A 23,638-nucleotide genomic window follows, 5' to 3' on the forward strand; every position below is an offset into this window, starting at 1 on the left:
ACCGGCGCGTCAGGGGTCATGGCGCCAAGCGGTCGGGTCCGGAGCATCAGCGGCGCCACCCGTCATGCGTGGTACGCTCCAATGACCCCGGCGCCGGTGAGCCCATTCCTCTTCAGCTGCTCGATGGCCTGCAGCAGGTCGGAGAACCGCTTCTTCTCCTTCTCCACCGGCCCGTACGCCCATACCTCCGGCGCCGCATCGATGGTGCGGCCGGTGAAAGCCGGCAGGGGGGAATCCGGGTAGCTCTTCACGTAGAACCACTGGTTGTGTCACCCCTTGTGGGACACCGAGGTCTTCACCGTCATATACTCCTTGGAGCGAGTATGATGAAGATGGATCCCGGCGCACCCGATCGGCACCGGAGGCGACCGCTGCTGGCTCCCGGCTTTCCCCGACTTCTGGTACAAACTCACTGTGAAAAAGTATTTCCACAGCGAGAAGTGGGGCTCGATGCCCAGGAATCCCTCGCACAGCACGACGAACGCCGCAATATGCTGGATCCCGTTGGGGTTGAGGTGCTGGAGCTCGAGCCCATAGTGGTGGAGGAGCCCGCGGAAGAAGCGGCTCGGGGGAGAAGCGAACCCCCGCTCATGGAAGTGAGCGAAGGAGACGACGTAGCCGGGGGGAGGCGACGGAACTTGCTCCGTCCCCGGCAGCTCCCACTCGCCCGCCGCCGTCCTCTCGCAGAGGAGACCCTTTCGCACCAGGCCCTCGGCGCGCGAGGAGGTGAAATGAGAAAACCCCAGGAACCCATCGCCGGAGGAGGGAGGAGATCGACGGAGGCGAGAAGAAGAGCGCGCGGCTTGGAGCGGAGGAAACGAGGCGAGCGCGGATGAACTGAGCGTGAGGGCTGGAAGGCAAGAAGGCTCGAATGCGGAAGGAAGGCGAAACCGGCGCGGCGAGCTCCTGCTTTTATAGGAAAAGTAACGGGGAAGCCAAATCGATGCCCCGGCCGCCATAAATGCAGCGCCAGGTACGCCCCTTCCACGCTCATTTCCCTTTTCGAAAACTGCACGCACGATCGGGCCGCGAAAACATCCTATCCTCCTCGATTCGCGGGACGGCGCTCCCCATAACTTCCACTTTCCCGGTAGCGCGCCCACGACGCCCCCCACGTTCGGCCCAGGCGCAACGACCGCTCCGCTCCGGCCCAAGGCCACATGTTGGAGGTATGCCCTAGAGGCATCATAGGAGATGATGATATTCCATTTGTATCCATGATTTGTATGTTGTGTTCATTGAATATCCATTGAAGGCTACTTGAATTGATTTGCAATTATGTGAATTGTATGTGAAACTCTTTACTTGTATGGTTGTTCTAAAGTTGTCCCTAGTCGGAGTTCATGTGAGGACACACATGAATATTAGACTAGCACATGTATTAGTTGATGACTATGTTTCACAAGTCATGGACATGGAGATGTTGAACTAATAATGTGGACACATGTGGAGACATGTGCTAGGACTGACCCAACACGAGAAGTAGTTCTCTCTTTAAACAACATATACGCTTTTTCCTTAGACCTGAGACTGTCGCATGTATTCTAGATGTGGATCGACCTACTTAGGGGCTATCAAACGCTACGCCGTAACAGGGTAGTTATAAAGGTAGCTTTCGGGTTTGTCAAGAAGCATGCTATGAGACATGGTCAGTCAAGATGGGATTTGCCCCTCTCTGATTGAGAGTGATATCTCTGGGCCCCTCGAGTGATCGGATCCGAAAATGCATGGCCATGCTACGTACGGTTAAGAGTTAACCTACAAAGGGATTCCGAATCACAGGATCGAGAAAGAGCGGTCGGCTTGAAGCTAGACCAAATATCGTGAGGCAAAGGGAATAGCATGTATATTATGTTATGATGGTTCGTCTGATATGATCTTCGTGTGCGTATAGGAGTTGGCACGTCTTGCTAGAGGCCGCTACCGACTATTGGGCCGAGTAGGAGTACTCGGGCCATGTCTATACGTATCCGAACCCATAGGGTCACACACTTAAGGGGCTGGAAGCCCAATTCGGATCTGATCCGAGTTGGATTAGGTTTAGGAGTACTAATGGGCCTCGGATCCAGAGGCCCATCAGAAATCTCTATAAATAGAGGGGTGGGGGCGCCCTAGGGTTTACACCTTTTGGCGAAACACACCTGCCGCGCCTCCCACGCCCTCGCCTGTTGCAACTCGCGGATCTAGCAGTCTGGCTTGCGACGCATCCTCCCTGCACGTGTGGATACCTTGGAGGTGTTGCGCCTGCAGCACTTGGACGAGCCGCCGACGAGCCGCTGACGAGCCACGACGAGCCGACGACGAGCCGCGGTACCGGAGGCAATCTTGCTGTGCACGTGGATGAGCTGCTGAGGAGCTGCTGGACGTGATCGATTACGTACAACTACGTTGATCGACTACGTACAACTACGTGATCGTCTTCACTGCATCGACGCATATCTACATCTTCCGCACCAGTAGTGCGTCGAGTGGTAATCCCGTGATCCTTATACGGCAGTTCTTCCTTGTTATACGCGGTAGAAATTTTGAATTGCGCTAGTGTAGCCTACCTCGTATCCCAACACCACAGGGAGGTAAGAAAGGGATACGGGGCTGAAAACGCCCCTACGGCCCATTACGGTCCAGAGGTTCGAAAGCTAGCCCGACACGGGTTCGACAGCTGCCTCAGGACATCCCCCGAGCAAGGGGTGAGAAGGGACGGGCCCGCTAGCGGCCAATACCCAGGCGAGCGAAAGCCAAGGGCATCCCGATCTCACATTCGAGTCCCGCCCGGTATAAAATTCATGGTTTTTCCACGGGGAAAGGCAACGAGCCCCCAGATCCGGTCGAACGGATCCGGGAACTATATGAACTGGCCAGCGGGAAATTGGAGTGCGCCACCAGCTTGGCCCGAGCCGGACCCCCCCGAATGGGGACCGGGACTCCACTCGAACCTACCCGTTTGCAGCTCAAACGAGCACCACGGTTCGTCCAACGCGGATAACGTGGCCCGGCTCAACCCCTCCGTCCTAGCGAACGGACGCCTGAGGGACAACGATCAAAAGTCGACCTAGCCTCCCGATCGGTTTCCTGCAACGAGCAGGAGCTCGGGGGCCAGTTTCGCAACCAACTACCATGCGTGTGGTCACAATTCGCAGGTTCCCCAGCTAGGCTGAAATAAACCAAACGCGCCATAAAACAGAGCCCGCGGCGAAATAGCGAAAGAAGCCTCCGGAGGAGCACTTCTGCTCCACCACAGGCTCGGGGGCTACTGTTGGGGGGAAATATTAACGATCCCCTAAGACACCACTTAAGGAAGCAGACACGGAGGCCTGGGCCCACCTAGACGTGATCAAGGCTCCGCCTCGCCCGACCAAGACGCCAGGATCGGGAACGTCCGACCCCCCTCCACAAAGTTTCCGCCTCGCCCGACTGCGGCCCCGGGGTCGGGGGCGCCCGACCCCTCATCACGAAGTTCCGCCTCGTCCGACCCCAAGCGAAGGGGTCGGGCGCGCTGAGGCCCTCGGGGCAGGCATCCCCCTCGGATACGGTCCAGATGGACGAGACAGACAAAATCCTGTGGGTCCCCCCGTCGGCCTTGCCATAAATGCGCCGCAGGTCTGGCGGAGGGAAGGGATGACCGCGCTCCTCACACAACCTGTCACAAGTACCCGTGCACGACCACACTGTACAGGCTACAGTGCCGGCGCCTGACTCCCATTCGCCGCAGGGTACTCATGGCCTGCGCCGGCTGGAGCGAAGGAGAGACCGGCCTATCCTCGGGCCCCGCGTGCCCTCGGGCCCCGCACAGCAAGGATATGACGCCCTCTCTCCAGGAGCCACCATTTGAACGACAGCATCCACCGTCCTCCCCAACAGACACCAAGATAACGACGGAACGCCCTCATCATGACCCGACGCCTACGGGTACCGAAGGAGCTATCTGTAGGGAGCAACAACAGTTGGCACACGGCGGCCTCCCCTTCCGGCATGCATGCCGGCGTTCGCTAGGGGCCGGCAGAGGCGTCGGACGCCTAGGAACTTGCTCCTCCTCCCTGCCGTGTTTTTTACCATTCTACGCTTTACTCTTTACAGTCCTCTTCACCCGATCCCAACTGTAACTTCGGCCACCCCCCTTGCGATATAAAAGGAGGAACCCGGGGCCGGAGGGGGGATCGGCTGCTTCTCCCACAAGCCACAGCACACAACGACTCTCCCGGAGAGCACAAGCACAAAAGAGACTTGGGACCAGTCCCTCTCTCGTCGATCTGTAACCCCCTACTACAGAACCCCGCGTGGGCAATACAAGCATCCTTGATACTGGACGTAGGGCTTCCCTTGCCCGAACCAGTCTAAACCCGTGTCTCCCACGCAACCACCTGAGGCTTTACGCGCATAAAAGAAATTTACTAGTCTAAGTCTTGATCGGCCGATCTCGACAACGACAATTACAGTACGGCGTAACAATAACCGAAAGGGGGCCTTCCAGTTTTATCTCCGCCAGCCCCGGTTTCCACGCGTCGGTTGCGCAACGGACAGATTAATTGTGTATTAATCGCCTTAAGCACCCAACGGCTACTCTTTTCAGCGGACTGCTGACCACTTCAACGACAAAGATCGCTTAAGTGCTCGGGGGCTGCGGGTACCGTATCCGTTGGTCAGTTTTTTTTCAGTTACTAAGATCTCCAAGGGTAAAATGGACAAAAGCTGGTTTGACCCTAAGCCTGACTCTTTGACTCAACCTAAGGCTCAGGGGCTACTCCATATGGAGTGCGATTGACATCGCACTACCATATAAAATTACTCGGGACGGAAACGACTCGAAGGAGCAAAAAGAGTACTTTCCAGCCACGCGACAGTACTCGAGCACTTCGGTCTGCAACCTCTATGACTAAGCTACTCGGATAGTGCCCGCAGTACCCAAGATTGTGGCGCGCGACTACAAAGTACTCGGGGTCTTGTCGGGCATACACCCCAGGTCCACAAGTAGGCCTTGAACGGCCCACCAAGGGACGTACTCGGACAAGATCAGGACAAGGATGGGAGTATCCTACTTGGACTAGTCAAGTATGTTTACGGAAAACTACTCGGGCCATTACTGAGTAGAACTCTATAATAGTACCCGACTAGGACTCAGACTTGTAATCTTGCCCTCCCGTGTATATAAGGGCGGGTAGGGACCCCCTCAAAGACACAGACATACACATCTCAACATAACTCAATACAAACCAACACACAGGATGTAGGGTATTACGCGATCTAGCGGCCCGAACCTGTCTAAATCGTGTTCCTTGCGTCACCATTGATTCCTTGATTCTTGACGACCCTTACCACATAAAAGACCACCTAGGGTACCCTCTAGGCGGGTTGCCGGTCTAAAACACCGACACATACCATAAATTCTCTCATGCACCGGTGGGAGACCATACAAAAATGTGTGAACAAGTTTTGTGGATGTCTAGCACGGATTGAGTTAAGACGTCAGAGTGGTACTACAATGAAAGACAAGGTACTTACTCATTATGCAATACCACGATTTGTTTGGACTATTTTATTTTTATATATCATATATGAATATCCCTTGGATGTTGGTGTAGGTTGCAGATGCATGTGCTTTGTACAAGTCTGAAGATGAACATCAGAAAGCATTCCAGTTCATGCATTGCTGGAATAAGCTGAGAACACAACCAAAATGGCTTTCTAAAATTGATGAATTGGCTATTGCTAAAACATCTAACAAGAAGCAGGAGACAAGTTCAACTACTGATCCGAGTGCAAGTTTACCAAATGAAATAATTCAAGGTGAGGTTCAAGCTATAGAGCATAATGCATTGACAAGGCTAATTGGTAAGAAGAAGGCAAAAGCAGCACTACTGCAAGAGAAGAAAAAAAGTGTGACAGCAACCTTAGAAAATATGTGGGCACAGAAGAAAGAAACTGATGGGGAGAAAGAGCTAAAAAAAGAGGAGAGGCTCAACAAAGCATTTGCTCTTGAACAGGATCGAGTTGATCTTGAACGGGATCGAGTTGCAAATGAAAAAACTACTTCTTGAGGTGAGGAGGCAGGAGATCCAGTTGCAAAAAAGGAGGGATGAAAAGAGAATTATGACCATGGATCTTACTACCATGCTAGATGAGCAAAAGAAATACTACATGTCCTTGCAGGCTGAGATCATGAGCCGACTATCTATGCTTAGTTCTTAATTACTATCGTGTTTGTTTGTGTTCTGTTGATTTAGGAACTATTTTGCAATTTTAGATATGTTAAATTTGCCAATAATCCATACTGTTGAATTTGCCTTCCGTGGGCTAACAGCTTGTCATGCGTTCTTGCAAGTCTAGCGAGATCATTCTAGCTTCTGTTGTAAGTTAAATTAGCGAGATCATTCCAGCTTCTGTTGTCAGATATGTTTCAATTGGTTGTCGACTTCTCATACGTTCTTGCAATTTTGGCGAGATCATTCCAGTTTCCTGTAGCGTTGAACTTGTTTCTGGACCATGCCACTGGTGCTCCATCTGTTGCAGAAGCGAGCGAGATCAACACGAGTGGCTGGTGGCTGATGCTGGCGGCGGTCTGGCGGCGTAGGAGGATTTTGACGGGGGCTCACGGTCACGGACAGAGGATTTTTTATGCGCCCAGGACCGGCGACGTGAAAAAAAGGTTGGAAAAAAAAGCAACGAATCATAATGACCTTAATACGATGACGTGGCCTGTTTTAAATTATTGAGTAGTTTTTAGCAATCTGCTGTGGGCTGATATGTTTTTAGGGGGAAAAATTTTTAGCATAGCCCCAATACCTCGTTTTTGGGAAGAATTTTTTAGGGACTCTTGGAGTTACTCTTAGGCCTTGTTTAGTCCCCTTTTCCCCAACTTTGACACTATGCAAAAAAAGATTTCCCCTCACATCAAACTTGCGGTACATGCATGGAGTACATCGAAATCAAAAACTAATTGCACAGTTTTGTTGTACTTTGCAAGACGAATCTTTTGAGCCTAATTAGTCAATGTTTGGACAATAATTCACAAATACAAACGAAATACTATAGTTGCGCATTTATGACAAAATGCAAACTTTGCCACTCCTAATTTAGGGGGTGTTTGGGAGGAGGGGGCTAAACTTTAGCCCTGTCATATCGGATGTTCGGATACTAATTAGAAGGACTAAATATAGGTTAATTACAAAACTAATTGCAGAACCCCTAGGCTAAGGCCCTGTTTGTATACGCTTTTCTGGAACTCGCTTATCTGGCAAGCAAGCTTATTTGATAAGCCTGCTGCCTGGAGAATCTGCTGTCTGAATAAGCAGGGTGTTTGGCAATCCTGATTATTTTGTGTCGATTATCTGTCCAGGTTGGTAAATTGATCTGAATGCCCCTAAGGCTGATAATAGCTCATTTTTATTGTGAATATGAGGGGCTAAGCCCGACGGCGGGGGCTAAGCTTGGCGACGAGGGCCAAGCCTCCAGGGGCCAAGGCCGGCGGCGAGGGCTAAGCTCGGCGGCGGCGGCCAAGCCCGGCGGCGGGGGCCAAGCCGCCAGGGGCCAAGCCCGGCGGCGGGGGCAAGCCCGGCGGACGGCACCCGGCGTCGGTTGCAGGGGAGGCAGCGGTGGACGGGAGCCGGCGGCGGGGGCCAAGCCGCCAGGGGCCAAGCCCGGCGGTGGGGGCAAGCCCGGCGGACGGGAGCCGGCGGCGGTCGCGGGAGTCGCGGGGGCGGCGGCGGCGGACGGGAACCGAGCGCCGGCGCCGGGATCTGCAGGCGGCGGGACTCGGCGATGGGATCTGGTGGCGGACGGGATCGGGCGGCGGACGGGAACCGGCGGCGCTCGTGGGAGGCGCAGGAGCGGCGGCGGCGGCGGGCCAAGCCCGACGGCGGGACCTGGCGACCGACGGGAACCGGCGGCGGGCGCGGGAGGTGGCGGCGGTCGCGGGAGGCGCGGGGCGGACGACTGGAGCGTCGGTGGGTGAGGGGCAGCGGGGGAAATTTCCTTCGCTTATTGGAAAAGCGTCTCCCGGCCCGCTTACACAATAAGCCGGATGCTAGTTGTTTTCCAGCTTGTGCACTAAGCGGCTTACGTAGCAAGCGGGAAATAATGAAAACGTTTGGGTGGGCTTATGGTTTATTTCCACCGATAAGCGAGAAATAAGCGGATACAAACAGGGCCTAAATCGCGAGACGAATCTATTAAGCCTAATTAATCCATCATTAGTGAATGGTTACTGTAGCACCACGTTGTTAAATCATGGACTAATTAGGCTTAATAGATTCGTCTCGCAATTTAGCCTAGAGGTTGTGTAATTAGTTTTGTAATTAGTCTAAGTTTAATACTTCTAATTAGTGTCCAAACATTCGATGTGATGGGGTTAAAATTTAGCCCCCTCCTCTCAAACACCCCCTTAGGAACTAAATAAGATTAGATCTAAACATTCGATGTGACACGTGCTAAAAATAAAAATAAGCATGGAACCAAACGTCCTCTCTGTCTCCCAAAGCTCTCTCTTCACATCTCCGGTCTCTCTCTCTCTTATTGGGGAATGGCGGCGGGTGGAGAGCATCTCCGTCGCCGCCGGCGAGGTGTGGTGCGGCGGGCGTCGCGTGACGCCCCAAGGTTGCGAAGGATCTGGTGCTACACCGCCTCCTCCATGCGGTCAACGGCGAGCCACTACTGCCCACAAATGCTACCGGGGCGGGAACTGTGGTGCGACGAGTGTCGGCCGTGCAGCACGGAGGGGCGGAGCATCCTCTGCGATGCCCAGCTCTTCCCATGCGGTCAACGGCAAGCCGCCATCTCCCCCGAAGCCTACCTCTCCTCCCGGCGCAGATTTGGCTCGGTGGCAACGCAGGGGTCGCCAAGGCCTTGGCCTTCACTGTCCAGCCCAGGTACATCTCTCTACCCCATCCATTTTATCTCTCACTAAATCCCCCAATTTGATTTGGTCCCTAGTCTAGGGTTTGGGTTGGGATGGCTGCTGCTGGCTGCAGTTCGATTCACAGCACCATCCTCCGCCTCCTAGCTCGCAGCTGATTCATTTTCTAGGTCAGATAGCCTATAGCTTTTCTACAACTCTAATCCCTTTTGCTCAGCTCTCCGACGTTACCACTGAAGAGGTATTGCGAGAGTTGTACTTCGATTACAAGCTTAGGGTGTGTTTGGTTGGGCTGTGGCTTTTGAAAAAGCTGCTGTGAGCTGTGGGCTGTGGAAAAGCAGCTGTGAGAAAGCAGCTGTGGGAAAAGCAGAAGACCGTTTGGTTAGAGCAGCTGTGAAACTGTTGGCTGTGTAAGAAATAACTGTAATACCCCTAAAGGTCTGTGGGTGTGTTTATATGCAAATTGCTCATAACAAAATAATATATTCACTAATTCGCATATAAATGACTATTTTAGAAAGGAAAGAAAAATAAATTCTCTCGCACTAACCAAAGCATCATCTATGCTAATACGAATGTTGTACCAAGTACTCGTCATCAACATCACATCTCTCGAACTTCTTATCATGCGGAGACATGAATTCTGGCAAAGCTTTTGGAGCAGCGAGTCATCAGTCTAGCATCAACAGATTTGACAGCATTTGTTTATGCCCTTACTCCGTTAGTATTATCCTTCATGCTGTTCATTGTGAAGCTATCATGGGACGTCGGCTCTGATCAGGAGAAGACCTCCCTGCTCCAGTTCATTGCATGATTCGCCAGCTCGCTGGCGCCGGTGCCGGTGACGCCAGTCTGTTCCCGAACAAACGAGAGACCGCGCACCTTCACAACCGCAGATCACTCTGTTCGAGTTCAGATTCAGACTGAACCATCTCAAGGAGAGGAGATAGGAGTGAGACAGCCTGACCCCTGACACCCCTGACGGATCATCTGGCTCTGTCCTTCATCTTCGCCCTCCGTGTATGATCAGCTTGTGGTTCCAATGGAGAAATTTCCAGCCCGCCCAGGCCAGTAACAAGTGACGAACGGGATTCGACAAAGATATAGACTGTACGCCATGTTCCATCAGTTCCTGGCGGCGGATCGGAGGAGCAGGAGCGCGGATGACGGGTCCGGGTGGCGGAAGAAGAGGCGCTCGACGGGGCCGGTGAAGAGCTAGGCCACGTCGAAGAAGGTGAGCGGCATCGCGTGCTCTTGCGTGGAATCGGATGGCGCTGACGAGACGCGGATCCGGTCGACCAGGCGCATGCCCGGCGGGGACGACGGGGGCTCCATTTGATTTGCTCTGCACGGGGACGACGGAGCCCTCGCCCGGCGGCGCCTGCGCCTGCGGCGACGGAGCCACGCCCGGCGGCGGCGCGGCGGCCGACGGACGGGCTCGGCGGCTTCTCTCACGCCATAGAAAAGAAAAAAACGAACCGTTACCCTCGTAACCAGTGGCAGGTGGGTAATATTTTACCCCAAAAGTACTTGAAAGTAGGGGTGAAGGTGCTTTTAGTTTTGTACTAGAGCAAAAGCAGCTTTTGGGCAAAAGCACATGGTGTTTTTAGACCTTTTGGTTGGCTTTTGGCTTTTGCAAAAGCAAAAGCAGATTGAAAAGTTCAACCAAAGGCAGCCTTAATTGATTTGATTGTCTGAGGTGTAGTGAGGTTAGGAATTTGGTGTAGGATATTTGGCAGAACAAGGTCAATGTATACCCGTAGTTCACTCTGTAATTCCTCTACTCAAACAGGTACACTTGTGCTTAGATTTGTGCTTGCTCTATACTTTTTTTTGGTGAGGTATACTTTTTTTTGCTCTGTACTAATAAGGTGGTTGATAAACTAATAGAGAAGGGTGGACTGGTTTAGTAAGTATTGGAACCAAACATAAGTAATAGGGTTAGCTTTTAGATCAGATCTTGTCGATATCAAAGGTGTGCTTAAGTCTTGCTACCCTATTTCTTGTTATTTCAGTTTACAGTGGTTTACTGAAAGAAACGGTTGCATATAAAGTCAAATTGTCCTGCCTCTCTAATTCATGTGGTTTGCAATTCATTTGAACATATAGACTGTGTGTTAATTAGCTCAAGGCCTAATGGGACACTAGCTTGTGTTGCATAGATTGCAAGTTGTGCTATACGTGTGGTTGTTTATGAGTTTCTGGAAACTTGATTACTGTAACCTTTTGCTTTGCAGAATTGAGTCGGATAATTAGACCACTTGCTCCAGCAAGTAGGGTTGATGATGTGAAATAAGGGTACATGTTTTTTGTCTATATTATTACTTCTGGCATATTAGTTCAATCCATTGGTCATTTACTTCTGATCCATAATTGTGTGGTATGGTATGCATTTTTATGCATCCTGCATTAACCACAGTACCATTTACAGTTCAGCATTGTAGTATCATTTACGGTTAAGCAGATTCAACAATTTTATAATTTCATTTTGATGTGACCACCCACTGGAATGGTAAGTGATTGTGGGAGAAACTGGGGATTAGGGTTTGTTCTAGATATGCTTGCACTCCTAGCTTTTTTACCTATATATCCGACAAGAATATATGATCGGTTGTTTTTTTTATCTTCTAGCCTGTTTCTTTAACTTGGTAACTTTTTAATTTCAGCCCATTTTTCATGCTTAACTTAGACTGATCCATCTTATTTTCTTCGGTTCGAAGAAAGAAGGCATCAATACTAAGCTTGTTATTCGGTAGAAATACATGTCTCAAGACTAGCTAAAAGTCATAGAGGGAGTTCTTAATTAGGGGGGCAATAATATATGCAAATCAATAAATTTTAGTGGATAATAATATAATTAAGCAATTTAGGTCCTACAATGAAGCATTGCAGGTTGTGTAATATAGTAATTTAGCAACCATGGATAAGAAAGTTTTGTTGTATGATCTATAATTTTGGCAATTATTCCATAATAATCTACAGTGTATAAATTAAGAATTTGTACCTTAACAATTTAGCTTTATGTATGCATCGCTCACTACATGTTCTCTGATCATCGCTCACTAAGCTTGTTCAGGCATCGCTCACTAAGCTTGTTAAGATGTAGAAATACATATCTCAAGATTAGCTAAAAGTAATAGATGTTCTTAATTCAGGGGCTATAATATATGAAAATTAATACATTTAAATTGGCAATAATATGGTTCTGAATTAAGCAATAGTACGGTTCTAGTCAGGCCCAACAATGTTTGTATTAGGCAATTTTAATCGAGAACTAATCAGCTATGTTTTGTTTGGTTGTCTTCACATACAAATACCTGCACTGGTTCTAGACACTATATGTTATCTGATTGGTGCTTCTTGTTAATTATGTTGCAGGCTCATCGAAGAGTTAAACAAGAAGTTCAAGTCAGAGTTCAACACGACCTGAATTAGGCAATAATATAGGTAGGAATTAGGCTGGTGGAGGGCTAGGTACGTATACTCTCTATTCCTGATGCTTCCTTATATCTTACTATTTTTAAGGGGGCGGTGGCTAGTTATAAAACATGCAGAAGTAGTCAATAAACACGGCTCTAAACTAGGCAAAAGTACGCATTTCTGTGAGCAATAAAATGAATGTGTTTGATGCAGTTTTAGTCGATTCCATCTTCTATTTTTTCAGCCTGCACAACATAAGAGTAAATACTATGTTCAGTCATCCTGGGAGCACATATTCGAACTCTATTAGGCAATTATATGGTTCTTAATTATGCAATAATATGTTTTGAAATAGCAAAATAGTGTACTTCACCATGCTATAAAGGGGCATTGCTCTCGCTGGGGTTTTTGTAAAGGCTAACTTTGTGTTTCTATGAAGGAGCATTTTGTATAATCTGTACAGTGCTGGCTGGCACAAGGGGTTGGTTTGGTTTACTCATGAACAGTTATACAGTGTGTAACTAGGGTGGTCCAATTTATAATCTAGGCAATTTAGTGTATGCAACTCAAGCGTTTTATATGAAATCAAAAGCAATTTTATATGGTTTGCTAGTTTTTATATTCTTGTTTATCATTTCTGGCACATGCATGCATTTTATATGAGTATTCTCCACATGCAAGTTAAATGGTTTCATGCATTTAATTTCTCATGTTCAATAGGCAATTATATGATCATGTGGTAGGTAAGAAAATGGACAGGAGCATGCAATTTTTTTTATATTGTGGGTTTGTGCAAAAACAAGTTCAGTAGGGAATTTTATGGTCCATATCATGCAATCTTTTGGTTACAAACAAGCAAATCAATCCAATTGCCAATGCAATTTCAGATGACCTTTTTTTTATTTTTTTAGGTGCTTCTGTTGATTATCATGATACATCTTTTCACTTCAACCAACTTATTTTTGTTTGTTTGATCTTTTTATTATGTGCTACATGCTAACTGATTTGGTTCAATTTTCTCATTGTACCGACAGGTCATGAAAGGAGCTCACTAGCTATGCAAATCTGGGGGGGGGGCAAATCTGTAAATAGCCTATTGTAATTTTTTTTTTGCAAATTAGGTTCATGTACTTCCATATGAGAAAATTTGGGACCCGTGCCTTTTTTTTTTGAATGTGTGAGTATTTCTTGCTGTGCATCGGTAGTAATATGCCGAGAAAATTACGTGGACCCGATAGACACCTCGTGTTACTCGCCCCAAGGCTCTGTGCGTGCCAGTAGGTTGTACTGTAAAAGGAAAGTTGGACCCGACTGTATTTTTTTTTTCAAAAAGGAACGGCCGTGCGGCCGGCCTAATTTACGGCCGGCCGTACCTTAGCCGGGGTCCTATTTTCTTTGTATGCTTTGCGCTTCGCGTATTGAAGATTTATTTAAAATTTGAAACCTCAAATGTACGCTCTCTAACTAACATGGGCCGAAATCTGATTTGCGGCCCAGACGCCGACCTCCATCGGGTAACTGACCACCCCAGTTACACCCCACACCGCTCCTACAACACCCGCATCCGCATCGGCCCCGGCCATTCTTGCCCTCGCTGATTGCCCGTCTACACCTCCACCGCTTCGCCGGCGCCCGCCCGCGCCGTCCGACCATGGGGGTGCTCACGGCTGCGGAGCTCAACTACCTCGTCTTCCGCTACCTGCAGGAGTCCGGTGCGTGCGCCCCTTTCCATCCCTTCCTTCCCCGCGCGTCTTGGTTGCTTTGCTTCAGGGAGAGGATTTTCCTCATTTTTGCGCGGATTTAGGGTTTCGGGGCTTCGCTGCTGCGGGGCGGCTGGTTCCCCTGGTCGGGTTGTGGCGGATTCGTGCGCTGCTTAGGGATCCGTACGGCGGGTGTTTTTGAGACCGGATAAGGTTTAGGGTAGCTTCTTGTAGATTGGGGGCGGGATCGGGATTACACGGATTGGGATGGGAAATATTGATTTTTGCTGGTTCTTGGGATGGATTGGTGTGGTAGGTTTTTTATTTCAGTTTTCCCTTGTTGCCTCCCAAATACAGAAATTGGACATGTAGCCCGTACACTTGTGAGGAACTGTTGTATTAGTTCCGAACAGTCTTTGGTGCCTCAACCAGAAAAACAGGAATGTTATTACACCTATTCCTTTCTTCCCCCACCGGTTGGTTCCATTGCCCAGGAGAAATTTGCATGTTTCGTTGATGAATTATGGGCTTTTGGGAGTTTGATGCTGCCGGACATTGAGCTCTAACCATGAATTGCAGCACATTCTTATGGTGTGTAGGAGAATGGAGATATGGTAGGAAAGAATGGTAATAGGATCAGATGCCTTTTAGGGTCACCTGATGGTAGGGACTGGGTTGGGGATATGTTGATTGCGATTGAAAAAGTGATTTTGTTGTTAGTAGTTGGAATGAATCGTACTGGTAAAAGCAGAAGTTAGAGATGTAGCCTGTAACTTGTGAGGAACTGTTCTATTAGTTCTGAACAGTCTTTGGTGCCTCAACTACAAAAACAGGAATGCTATTACATCTATCAATTTCTACCCCCACTGGTTGGTTCGGAGAAATTTGCAGGTTCTCATGTTTCGTTGATGAATTTTTTTTTTATGAATTTGATGGTGCAGGACATTGAGCCCTGACCATGAATTGCAGCGCACTCTTGTGGTGCGTAGGTCCATGGGGGATATGGTGGGGAAGAATGGTAATAGGATCAGATGCCTTTTAGGTTCGCATGATGGTGGGGACAGGGTCGGGGAATATGTTGATTGTAATTGAGATGGTGTGTTTTGTTGTTAGTTTTTGGAATGAATTGTATGGGTTATTCTGGGAAATTCAGTTTTGATGCTTATTCCTGTGTGTCTGTGGCCATTTTACTGCTACTGCCCTCACATGAGGAAACTGGGTACAGACCATAGTCAGAACCTAGCTCCAGAGGTTTTGTCATTGTGATCTCTGTTCTGTTAGTGCCTAACAGCCTTCAGTTCCTCAACTAGAATACAAGAAGATTGTTTCATGATCATTCAGTGAAATTTGTAAACCAACCCCCCCCCCCCCCCCCACACCACCACCACCATATCCTATATGCAGGTCTTTAAGACAATATGTTCCCACCACCTGTTACCCTTCTCCTAAATATGTTTGCCAGCTTTCTTCCAAGTATAGGCAGAAGAGCTGCTTACCAACATAATTGAGCGAATAGTGTGATTTTAACCACTAATAGTTTCTCTTGTTCTCCAGGTTTCATTCATGCTGCCTTTACTCTAGGGTATGAAGCAGGGATCCATAAGGGTGGCATTGATGGAAATGCAGTCCCACCTGGTGCTCTCATCACTGTTGTGCAGAAAGGCCTCCATTACATAGAACTGGAATCAAATACCGAAGAGGTAAGCCTGTTTATCTTTCAGTATTTATTACTATTGCCAATTGATGTGACACCATCCACCGTTCTTTTTCCAGAATGATGAAGAAATTGAGAAGGATTTTGCCCTTCTGGAACCACTTGAAATCATCACAAAGGATGTTGAAGAGTTGCAACAGCTTGTGAAGAAGAGAAAAAGGGAGAGATCTCAAACCGACCGTGAGAAGGATAAGGGAAAAGAGAAAGAACGTAATGAGGAGCATGAACGGCGTCCTGGAGGTGAACGCGAGAGGGATCGCCATGACAAGGAAAAAGAACAGGTGAGGGAGAAAGATAAATCTGAAAAAGACAGGGAGCATGAGAAGGAAAAGGAGAAAGAAAAGCAGCATACAGAACGTATTGATAAGGTTAAGCATGAGGAAGATTCTCTTGCTGGTGGAGGTGATTAATTACTTCCTGTTTGTTATATTACCCTTCTGATACCATTTTCCATGGCACAACTTTTAGCAAATAATGAGTATGCTTGCATCTTTCCTTAAAGAATGTTTGGTGCTCGTTAAATAAGTACTGTTTATGTTACAACATGAACAAGTTTCCAGTTGATGTGGAACATGTAATGCATGTTCGGACATTTCCTTATGTAAGCGTCTATTCATGTCCTGCATGCTTTAAGCAAGTTGGTCTTTTATCAGTCAAAATGTGATGCTATAACAAATTTGGAGTCTTCCGTAGCAAGAATCTGAAGAGGAATAGCTCTAGGAAAATTACACAAAATTAGAACTATGTTCTAAGCTGCATTAGTGCTCAAAGTAACCCATTTCTTAATCTTCTCAATAACAGCCAAACATATTACTTGATATTTGTTATAAAAACTTAGGCATGGACCTGATTTTAGATACTATGCTTCAATTTCATGTGAAATAAGGTGCGGTTCAGTTCATTCGTTTCACTTGGTAATCAGATAACAATGTGACTTTATAATGTCGTTTATGTTTGGTTTAGGCGTACCCTAAGGGTGTGTTTGGTTGGAGAGCAAGGTAGGATGGAATCCATCCCTGATTTTAATGATGGAACTCAAATCTGTGTCTGCTTAGAGGGATGGAGGGGTTCCATTTTTGTGTTCGGTTGAAGGGATGAGGACGAATGGATGATTGCGTTAGTGCCCGTCGCTGTTTGCCCCCCAGTCAGTCAAACAGGCACCCCTCCCCTTACCTTCCTCAGCCTGCCACCCCCGAACCTGCAGCACACGAGCCACCGCCACCGCCTGCAGCTGCTCCATGCCCCCAGCCACCCTGCCTTCCACATCTGGTCTGCGCCCCCAACCACCCCGGTGCCTGCAGCTTCTCCGTGCCCCCTTGCGCAGCAGCTCTGGCTGCCCATTCCCTTGTCAGGATCTGCGTTGGCGGAGGTGTTCGGATTGGTGCAAGCACCAGGACAACCAGTCTCTTCACCCTGCGCAGGCCACCCCCATTTGCATCTCCACCTGCCGAGCCACCGCGCGGCCGAGCATGCTCGGCCGATGAGCTCCCACAACTCCGAGCCTCCGCGCCCGTTTGCCTCCACTGGTCACCTGCACGCCGTGCTGCTCCGCGCAGCTGCCTGCGCTCGCACACGCGAGATGCGTGATGCCGTGAACGGGAGATGAGCGTGCCGGGCTTTTTTTTTTCGGGACAAGCTCTTCCCAAATCATGCGGTATATTCCCCTCCTAGGGACGGCTCAACCAAACTATATGAAATTTGGAATGGAATGGCTTCATCCCACCTAGTTCTTGAACCAAAGGCACCGTAATCCGATCGCGTGAGATCTGATAACAGCTCAGTAGAAACCCATTACCTGCCAAAATTTCTTGCATCAGAAAGTGATAAAACTTGTTGGTACCCTTCGAAAAATCACAACCCTCTCGTGACTGCCCAAACCCTTGCCTCATATCCTGCCACGAATGGCTGACGGCATCTTACCGCCACGTGAATCGGCCTCTGCTGCCATGTGCATGCCCCTCTGCTGCCAATGGCCCCCTGAGCCCTTCTGCTCCCTGATTTGGCTGTGGCACCCCACCAGCAACAACCTCCAGGACATCTCCATTCGATGATTTGATTTTGGCTTCCACCACTGCTAGAGTCATTGCCCCTGTCGTCGTTGTTCTTCATTGCCACCAAGTTCTCAGGTTGCTTGTGGTTGTTATGTTGCGAGTAGAAGCAATCTGCCGGAAGAGATAGGCAGTTTCAATTGATCCTGTTACATTTTCTCCCTACCAAACAAATTCCGTATTTCTTTTGATTCGCTTCCGTTCCTGTAGCTTTCCATTACCATTTATGTTATAATTTTTGAACCAAACTGTATTTTGGTAGTAATTAACTTAAGAAGAAAAATATGATTCTCTAGGAGTAACAGATTCTTATGGAATTTTTTATGGAGACTGGGTGTTGTATATACTACTTCACCATGTCAGTTTGTACTAAATCTTAATAACCGCAGGTCCCACTCCAATGGATGTAAGTGTAACTGCTCAGGAGATTTGTAGCACCGATGTGACTGTTTTGGAAGGGCACAGTTCAGAGGTTAGCAGTGTCCTTTAGTACACAGTTATTTTGTTCTATTAAAGTTAGTGAAATTTGTTATATTCTCTTACTATTTGTTTTGAATTTCTTTAGGTGTTTGCTTGTGCCTGGAGTCCAACTGGTTCTCTTCTAGCTTCTGGGTGCGTCCTTATTATCTGCCATATTGCATAGACATCTGTATTCTTGTTTTTGTCTTTTGTGCTCCTTTAGCGATATGTTTTGGCATTCTAAACAGTAGCATGCCATTGGTTGCCAAAAATGTGAACAGTCATCAGGTCTTTGCTGCATCTTGGAGTTTCGAACATTACCTGTCAATATGAAAATGAAGGAAAAATTGGATCTGTGACATCCAAAGGTACCAGTTTTAGAAATATACCATCAAAATACCTAGCTACACTTTAATACCATCAAAAGTTCGTGCCATTTAGAAATATATTATTCCTTCTAATTTTGACGTCAACAATGGAACTTGGGACCTTTTTGCCCCTGCCTTCCAACTGCATTAAGACACTTTTACCTTCTCGTTTCCATCGAATAGCCAAGAGCTGCTCTCAGGCACCCATTCCACCACCGTCCTCTAACCAATGGAATCCGGAGCAGTGGCAGCTGGAAGGGCACTGATCCTCCCTCTCACCATGCATGTTCCCTAGGCTGCAGTGATGGCGCAGTTGGTGTTTTGGGGTGGATTTTGGTGAGCATGGACAGTACATCATGCAGGATAAAGTCACGGCGGAGCTTCTTGGTGACCACCGTCTGTGCTGCGAACTTCTTTATTCGCCTCTCGTTCCTGCTGCTGTTGCTGGGCAAGTGGCTCCAGCTGGAGTGGATGGATTCATACTCCCCATGGCGCGTTTCTCCTGCCACCAGGCATGGACAACTGCAATCCTTTCGATGGTCTCACCATACTCCACTGCCAGGGGGGATATCCGGTTCAGGTTGCTGATGCTGGTCTGAAGCAACCACATCAATGGGAGCTTTGGCGGCATCAGCAGTAGGAATGATGTGACGGTTTTTATAAGAGACGGATGAGTCTTGTTTAATGTTATTGGCTTCGCAAATGATAAGGCCCAGGAGCAAAGAGGCATTTCACCTTCCTAGTCTGAAAAGGAAAAAAACTGTTCAGGAAAGTAGACGGAACGCAATATTTTTAAACAGCACGATCTGTCGGTGTTATTAAAGTGTACCAGGCCAGGTCAATGGTATATCTCAAACCGGTATCTTTCAGTATCATAGAACCATTGTTCTGAAAATCAATGGACTTAAATTTTAGCCCTAATGTGGCTTCTCAAAACTTCCGCTTCCCTTTACTTAGTCCCATCCCATCTTTTACTTATTGTGATTTATATATATGTAGCTCCTCATATTTATAAAGAAAGTTCTCTCTGTCTTTCAAATTTTTGTTGACTTATCGTACTATATTTCAAACTCGCTAGGTCAGGAGACTCAACAGCTAGAATCTGGACAATTCCAGATGGTCCATGTGGTTCCAGCATGCAATCATCCCTTCCGGGTGTTCATGTTTTGAAACATTTTAAAGGTCGGACCAATGAGAAGAGCAAGGATGTCACTACACTTGACTGGAATGTGAGTTTCTTCCTGCTCTAAAATTTTCTTTATATCACATATTTTTTCTTGAATTACATGTATTTTGGGTGCAGTTACCAGGGGAACCATGTGGTAGCCATTCTATTTTACACCTGTTCTAGTAGCCTGCTTGTTTATTTGTCACCATGCAAAACTCTATTTTCACATCATGGTTCCTTTACTATTACATACTCATTGTATCTTGTCTACTGCCATCCCTTCCAGGGTGAAGGTACACTATTGGCTACAGGCTCCTACGATGGGCAAGCAAGAATATGGAGTAGAGATGGTGAGTGAACTACTGTTTCTATATGCATGTTTTGTTCGCTTTGGCTCTTCATTACGATGTTCATGATCGTGTGACTATTGTGTTTGACTTACTTTGCACATATTTATTCAATTTGCCTTGAATTTTGCCAATAAATGGTCTGGTGATATGCTGCTTGTTATTCTTATTTAATGCTTGTGTTAAATTTCACTAAAACTAGAACTGGCATGAACTCACTGTATGCTTAATTCTTATAACAGTTGAAGAAATCATATACTCCCTCCGTCCCAAACTATAACTACTTTTAGGTGAATACTAAGTCCAATTATCAGGTTTGACTAAATTTATATGAAAACATATCAAGATCTATAGCACCAAATTAGTATAATTAAATCAATCATGCAATGCATTGGTGTCGTGAATGTGAATAATTTTTTGTATAAACTTGGTCAAACATGAGAAAGTTTGACTTTGTACAAACCTAAAAGTAGCTATATTTTGGGATTTTAGGACTGAGGGAGTAGGTTATACAGCCTAGATATTTTGTTTTCTCCTATTCTTTTGTCTCTTCCTTTCATTATGATGAACGGATTTCAGGAGAGCTGAAGCAGACATTGTTCAAACACAAGGGGCCTATATTTTCGTTGAAATGGAATAAGAAAGGAGATTTTCTCCTAAGTGGAAGCGTTGATAAAACTGCTATTGTTTGGGACACAAAGACATGGGAGTGCAAGCAGCAGTTTGAATTTCATTCAGGTATAATTGGCATGCCGGATTGTTTTTTATTTTTAACTGATAAATTCTTTCTTTATAGCAACAGGATGTAGTTGCTTTGAATTCAGCCAAACCTAGCTCACACCTGTTTTCATGTAGCTCCAACACTAGATGTTGACTGGAGAAATAATAACTCCTTTGCAACATGCTCAACTGACAACATGATCTATGTTTGCAAGATTGGGGAACAGCGTCCAGTTAAAGCATTCAGTGGTCATCAGGTTAGTTCTTTTAGTGACTATATTGTTAAAATTCATGCTACGAACACCACGGTGTTCTTTTTTTTTTATGCGTCTTTCTTTTCTGGATGATCTATACAACCCAAAAGTAAAAACACTGAACCTTCTCTTGTTATCAGACACCTTATATATGTCATTTCTCAAAAGTCGAAATTTTGCAACATGGTTTGTTGATACTTCATGGTATATTAAATGGATGTGATTGTTGATCGATAATTTATATATGACATGGCATTGTTTGCACATAAATGTAGTCAACCTGTAATGCTAGTATTGGAAAAGTAGCATCCAATGTGACCTCTTATAGTGGAAATTACACATTTCAGAGTGAAGTTAATGCTATCAAGTGGGATCCAACTGGTTCCTTTTTGGCTTCATGTTCTGATGACTGGACAGCAAAGGTACTATTTCTTTCTAAAACGATGCTATACGTATGACTAAATCTTCCGACTCACATACGACTAGTAGATCGTGCGATCCATTGAGGCTTCGTGAGGACGTGTGATAAACTGGTCTTATGGCCAAGTCAGAAGACTCAGTTGTATGTGTAGCCATTCCTTTCTTTCTAAAATGAAGTTGCCCATTTACTTTTACAATTGGTAGTTCCCTTGTTCTTTCTCGAATAGGTAAGTCACCCTTGTTCATTGCACAATTGTGCACAATGAAAGTTTATTTTGACATGCAGGATTCCATTGCTAAATGGTACAACATGTTGTTTGAGTAGTGTTTACCTGTATATCACATCTGCTGTACCTGTTAGCTGTGCAATTGAGTATAGCATTTCTAGATATCTAGATCACTGGTTGCTTTGTGTAGAGTGTAAACCTCATACCTTGCCATGCACACGCAGCACCGAAATCGATTTATTTACCCATGGGTGCACAGCTGCTCTCTTTGCGGATGTGCTTTTACTACCTTCCATAATAAAGCTGTTTGCCCTATTTGTTATCTTCTCTTTGCAGATTTGGAGTATGAAGCAAGATAAGTGTGTATTTGATTTTAAGGAGCATACCAAGGTATGCCATATCTCCCCTCTGCTTTTATGATTCCTCAAATTTAAGTAACTATCTATAATCTGATGAACTGTATTTTGCAGGAAATATATACTATTCGGTGGAGCCCAACAGGCCCAGGAACAAACAATCCTAATCAGCAGTTGCTTTTGGCTAGGTAAACAGTTGCAGAGATCAAATGTACCCTGAGTATAATGAATAGTGTTTTTCTTACATAGTTGGTTATAGTGACTCATTATTCGCTACAATCAAGCGGTCATGAAACTTTTGCATGGTAACAAAATTTGGCTATTTTAATTTTGGAAATTTGGCGCTAGATATAGTTTCATTCAGTTTAGTATTTGGAACATTGTCCGATATTGCTGCTGATTGCTCATGTACTGAGAAAAGATGGTTGTTATAGATGTAACTAGGATTGTACCTGGAAGTTGTTTTCTTGCCTCTTAGGAACTGCCCTGCATGGCAGCATTGATTCACTTTTGTTTCATGTGCAGCGCATCTTTTGATTCTACTATCAAGCTTTGGGAAGTAGAGCAAGGACGCCTTTTGTACAGCCTTGCTGGCCATAGGTAGTGATACCACGAAAAGTGAACTAGATACCTGTCCTGTGCTTGCTTGCGTTGTAACATAGCTTTTGCATGGCTGCAGGCAACCAGTGTATTCTGTTGCATTTAGCCCTGATGGCGAATACTTAGCGAGTGGGTCCCTGGATCAGTGCCTGCACATCTGGTCTGTGAAAGAAGGCAGGATCCTCAAGACCTACAGAGGGACTGGAGGCATCTTTGAAGTGTGCTGGAACAAGGAAGGCAGCAAGATTGCGGCCTGTTTCTCGAACAACACCGTCTGCGTGATGGATTTCAGGATGTAGTTCATCCAGTACGGTAGTGCATCTCAGGCCAAAAACAGGGCTAGATATGTCCCTCCCACGGATGTGGGAAGGGCGGCATTATTAGCTTATAATGTATACATCTTAGGTGGCTTTAGTTTCTCCGTCCATGTACAGTTTTCTTCCGGTTGCTCTGACCAGTGTAGCTATGTTGTAGTGCAGAAGTCTTAACAGGGGTTTAGTCGTATGGATGGAAATGTTTTGCTCATCATCCTTCTGAACGCATTGCAGTCACTGGCCGGACTTGTTACTCCCTCCGTCCTTGATTTGTCTTTTCTAGATTCATGTTTAGATCTAAAAATTACCAAAACGATCTATAATTTTGGGCCGGAGAGAGTACTTGATTAGCATGTTACTGCACATGCTGTAGCGTTGTACTTCGATTTTGTTGCCTTTTTCATGATATAAAGTAGCACAGTTTAGACTGGAAATTTGTTAACACAAGGAGAGTTCTAAAATGAAAAATTGACACCATTCAGTTGCACATCGATAGAGCCCTAGCTGTGGCTGAGGCAATGCTAAGTATGAAGCTGGAACCGTTAGCACATGCATACTGACAGATACACAATCTGGAACCTTCACTGCCCTGCTTGTTTTCTGCCAGAGCATCTATACTAAGATCCTCCAATATAACCAATCTTCCAAGAATTGCAACGGTAAACAAAGTTAATAGTG

General features: G+C 46.7%; 2 protein-coding genes across 5 annotated transcripts in view; both read left to right on the forward strand.

Annotated features, from left to right (window-relative positions):
- Positions 1-9,659, forward strand: part of LOC105914730 — a 22,033-nt gene extending 12,374 nt beyond the window's left edge. The window contains exons 4-5 of the mRNA XM_012847374.1: positions 5,577-5,826; positions 9,571-9,659. Of these exons, the coding sequence (XP_012702828.1) occupies positions 5,577-5,826; positions 9,571-9,659 (339 nt within the window). The remainder of the gene's footprint in view (positions 1-5,576; positions 5,827-9,570) is intronic.
- Positions 8,473-23,394, forward strand: LOC101784105 (WD40 repeat-containing protein HOS15). 4 transcript variants are annotated; one of them, XM_022828007.1, is made up of 17 exons: positions 8,473-8,858; positions 11,083-11,143; positions 12,224-12,319; positions 13,300-13,977; positions 15,520-15,665; positions 15,739-16,081; positions 18,117-18,199; positions 18,293-18,339; positions 19,633-19,783; positions 20,009-20,072; positions 20,649-20,807; positions 20,925-21,046; positions 21,391-21,465; positions 22,027-22,080; positions 22,161-22,234; positions 22,572-22,646; positions 22,726-23,394. In XM_022828007.1, the coding sequence occupies exons 4-17, from the start codon at positions 13,917-13,919 to the stop codon at positions 22,943-22,945; spliced, it is 1,674 nt and encodes a 557-aa protein (XP_022683742.1). In that variant the 5' UTR covers positions 8,473-8,858; positions 11,083-11,143; positions 12,224-12,319; positions 13,300-13,916; the 3' UTR covers positions 22,946-23,394. The 4 variants fall into 4 exon arrangements, with proteins under 4 accessions (XP_022683742.1, XP_022683743.1, XP_022683744.1 ...); XM_022828008.1 differs by having other exon boundaries at positions 12,224-13,977; XM_022828009.1 differs by lacking the exon at positions 11,083-11,143.
- Positions 23,395-23,638: the final 244 nt, after the last annotated feature.

Source organism: Setaria italica, chromosome VII (assembly GCF_000263155.2).
Source record: "Setaria italica strain Yugu1 chromosome VII, Setaria_italica_v2.0, whole genome shotgun sequence".
Lineage (NCBI taxonomy): Eukaryota > Viridiplantae > Streptophyta > Magnoliopsida > Poales > Poaceae > Setaria > Setaria italica.

Excerpts from the sequence above, each read along its gene's own strand:
- LOC101784105 (XM_022828008.1), top strand. The coding sequence starts at position 13,917 with ATGGGGGTGCTCACGGCTGCGGAGCTCAACTACCTCGTCTTCCGCTAC. Across the intron at positions 18,200-18,292 it reads TGGAAGGGCACAGTTCAGAG|GTGTTTGCTTGTGCCTGGAG; the intron begins GTTAGCAGTGTC and ends GAATTTCTTTAG. Across the intron at positions 18,340-19,632 it reads GGTTCTCTTCTAGCTTCTGG|GTCAGGAGACTCAACAGCTA; the intron begins GTGCGTCCTTAT and ends CAAACTCGCTAG.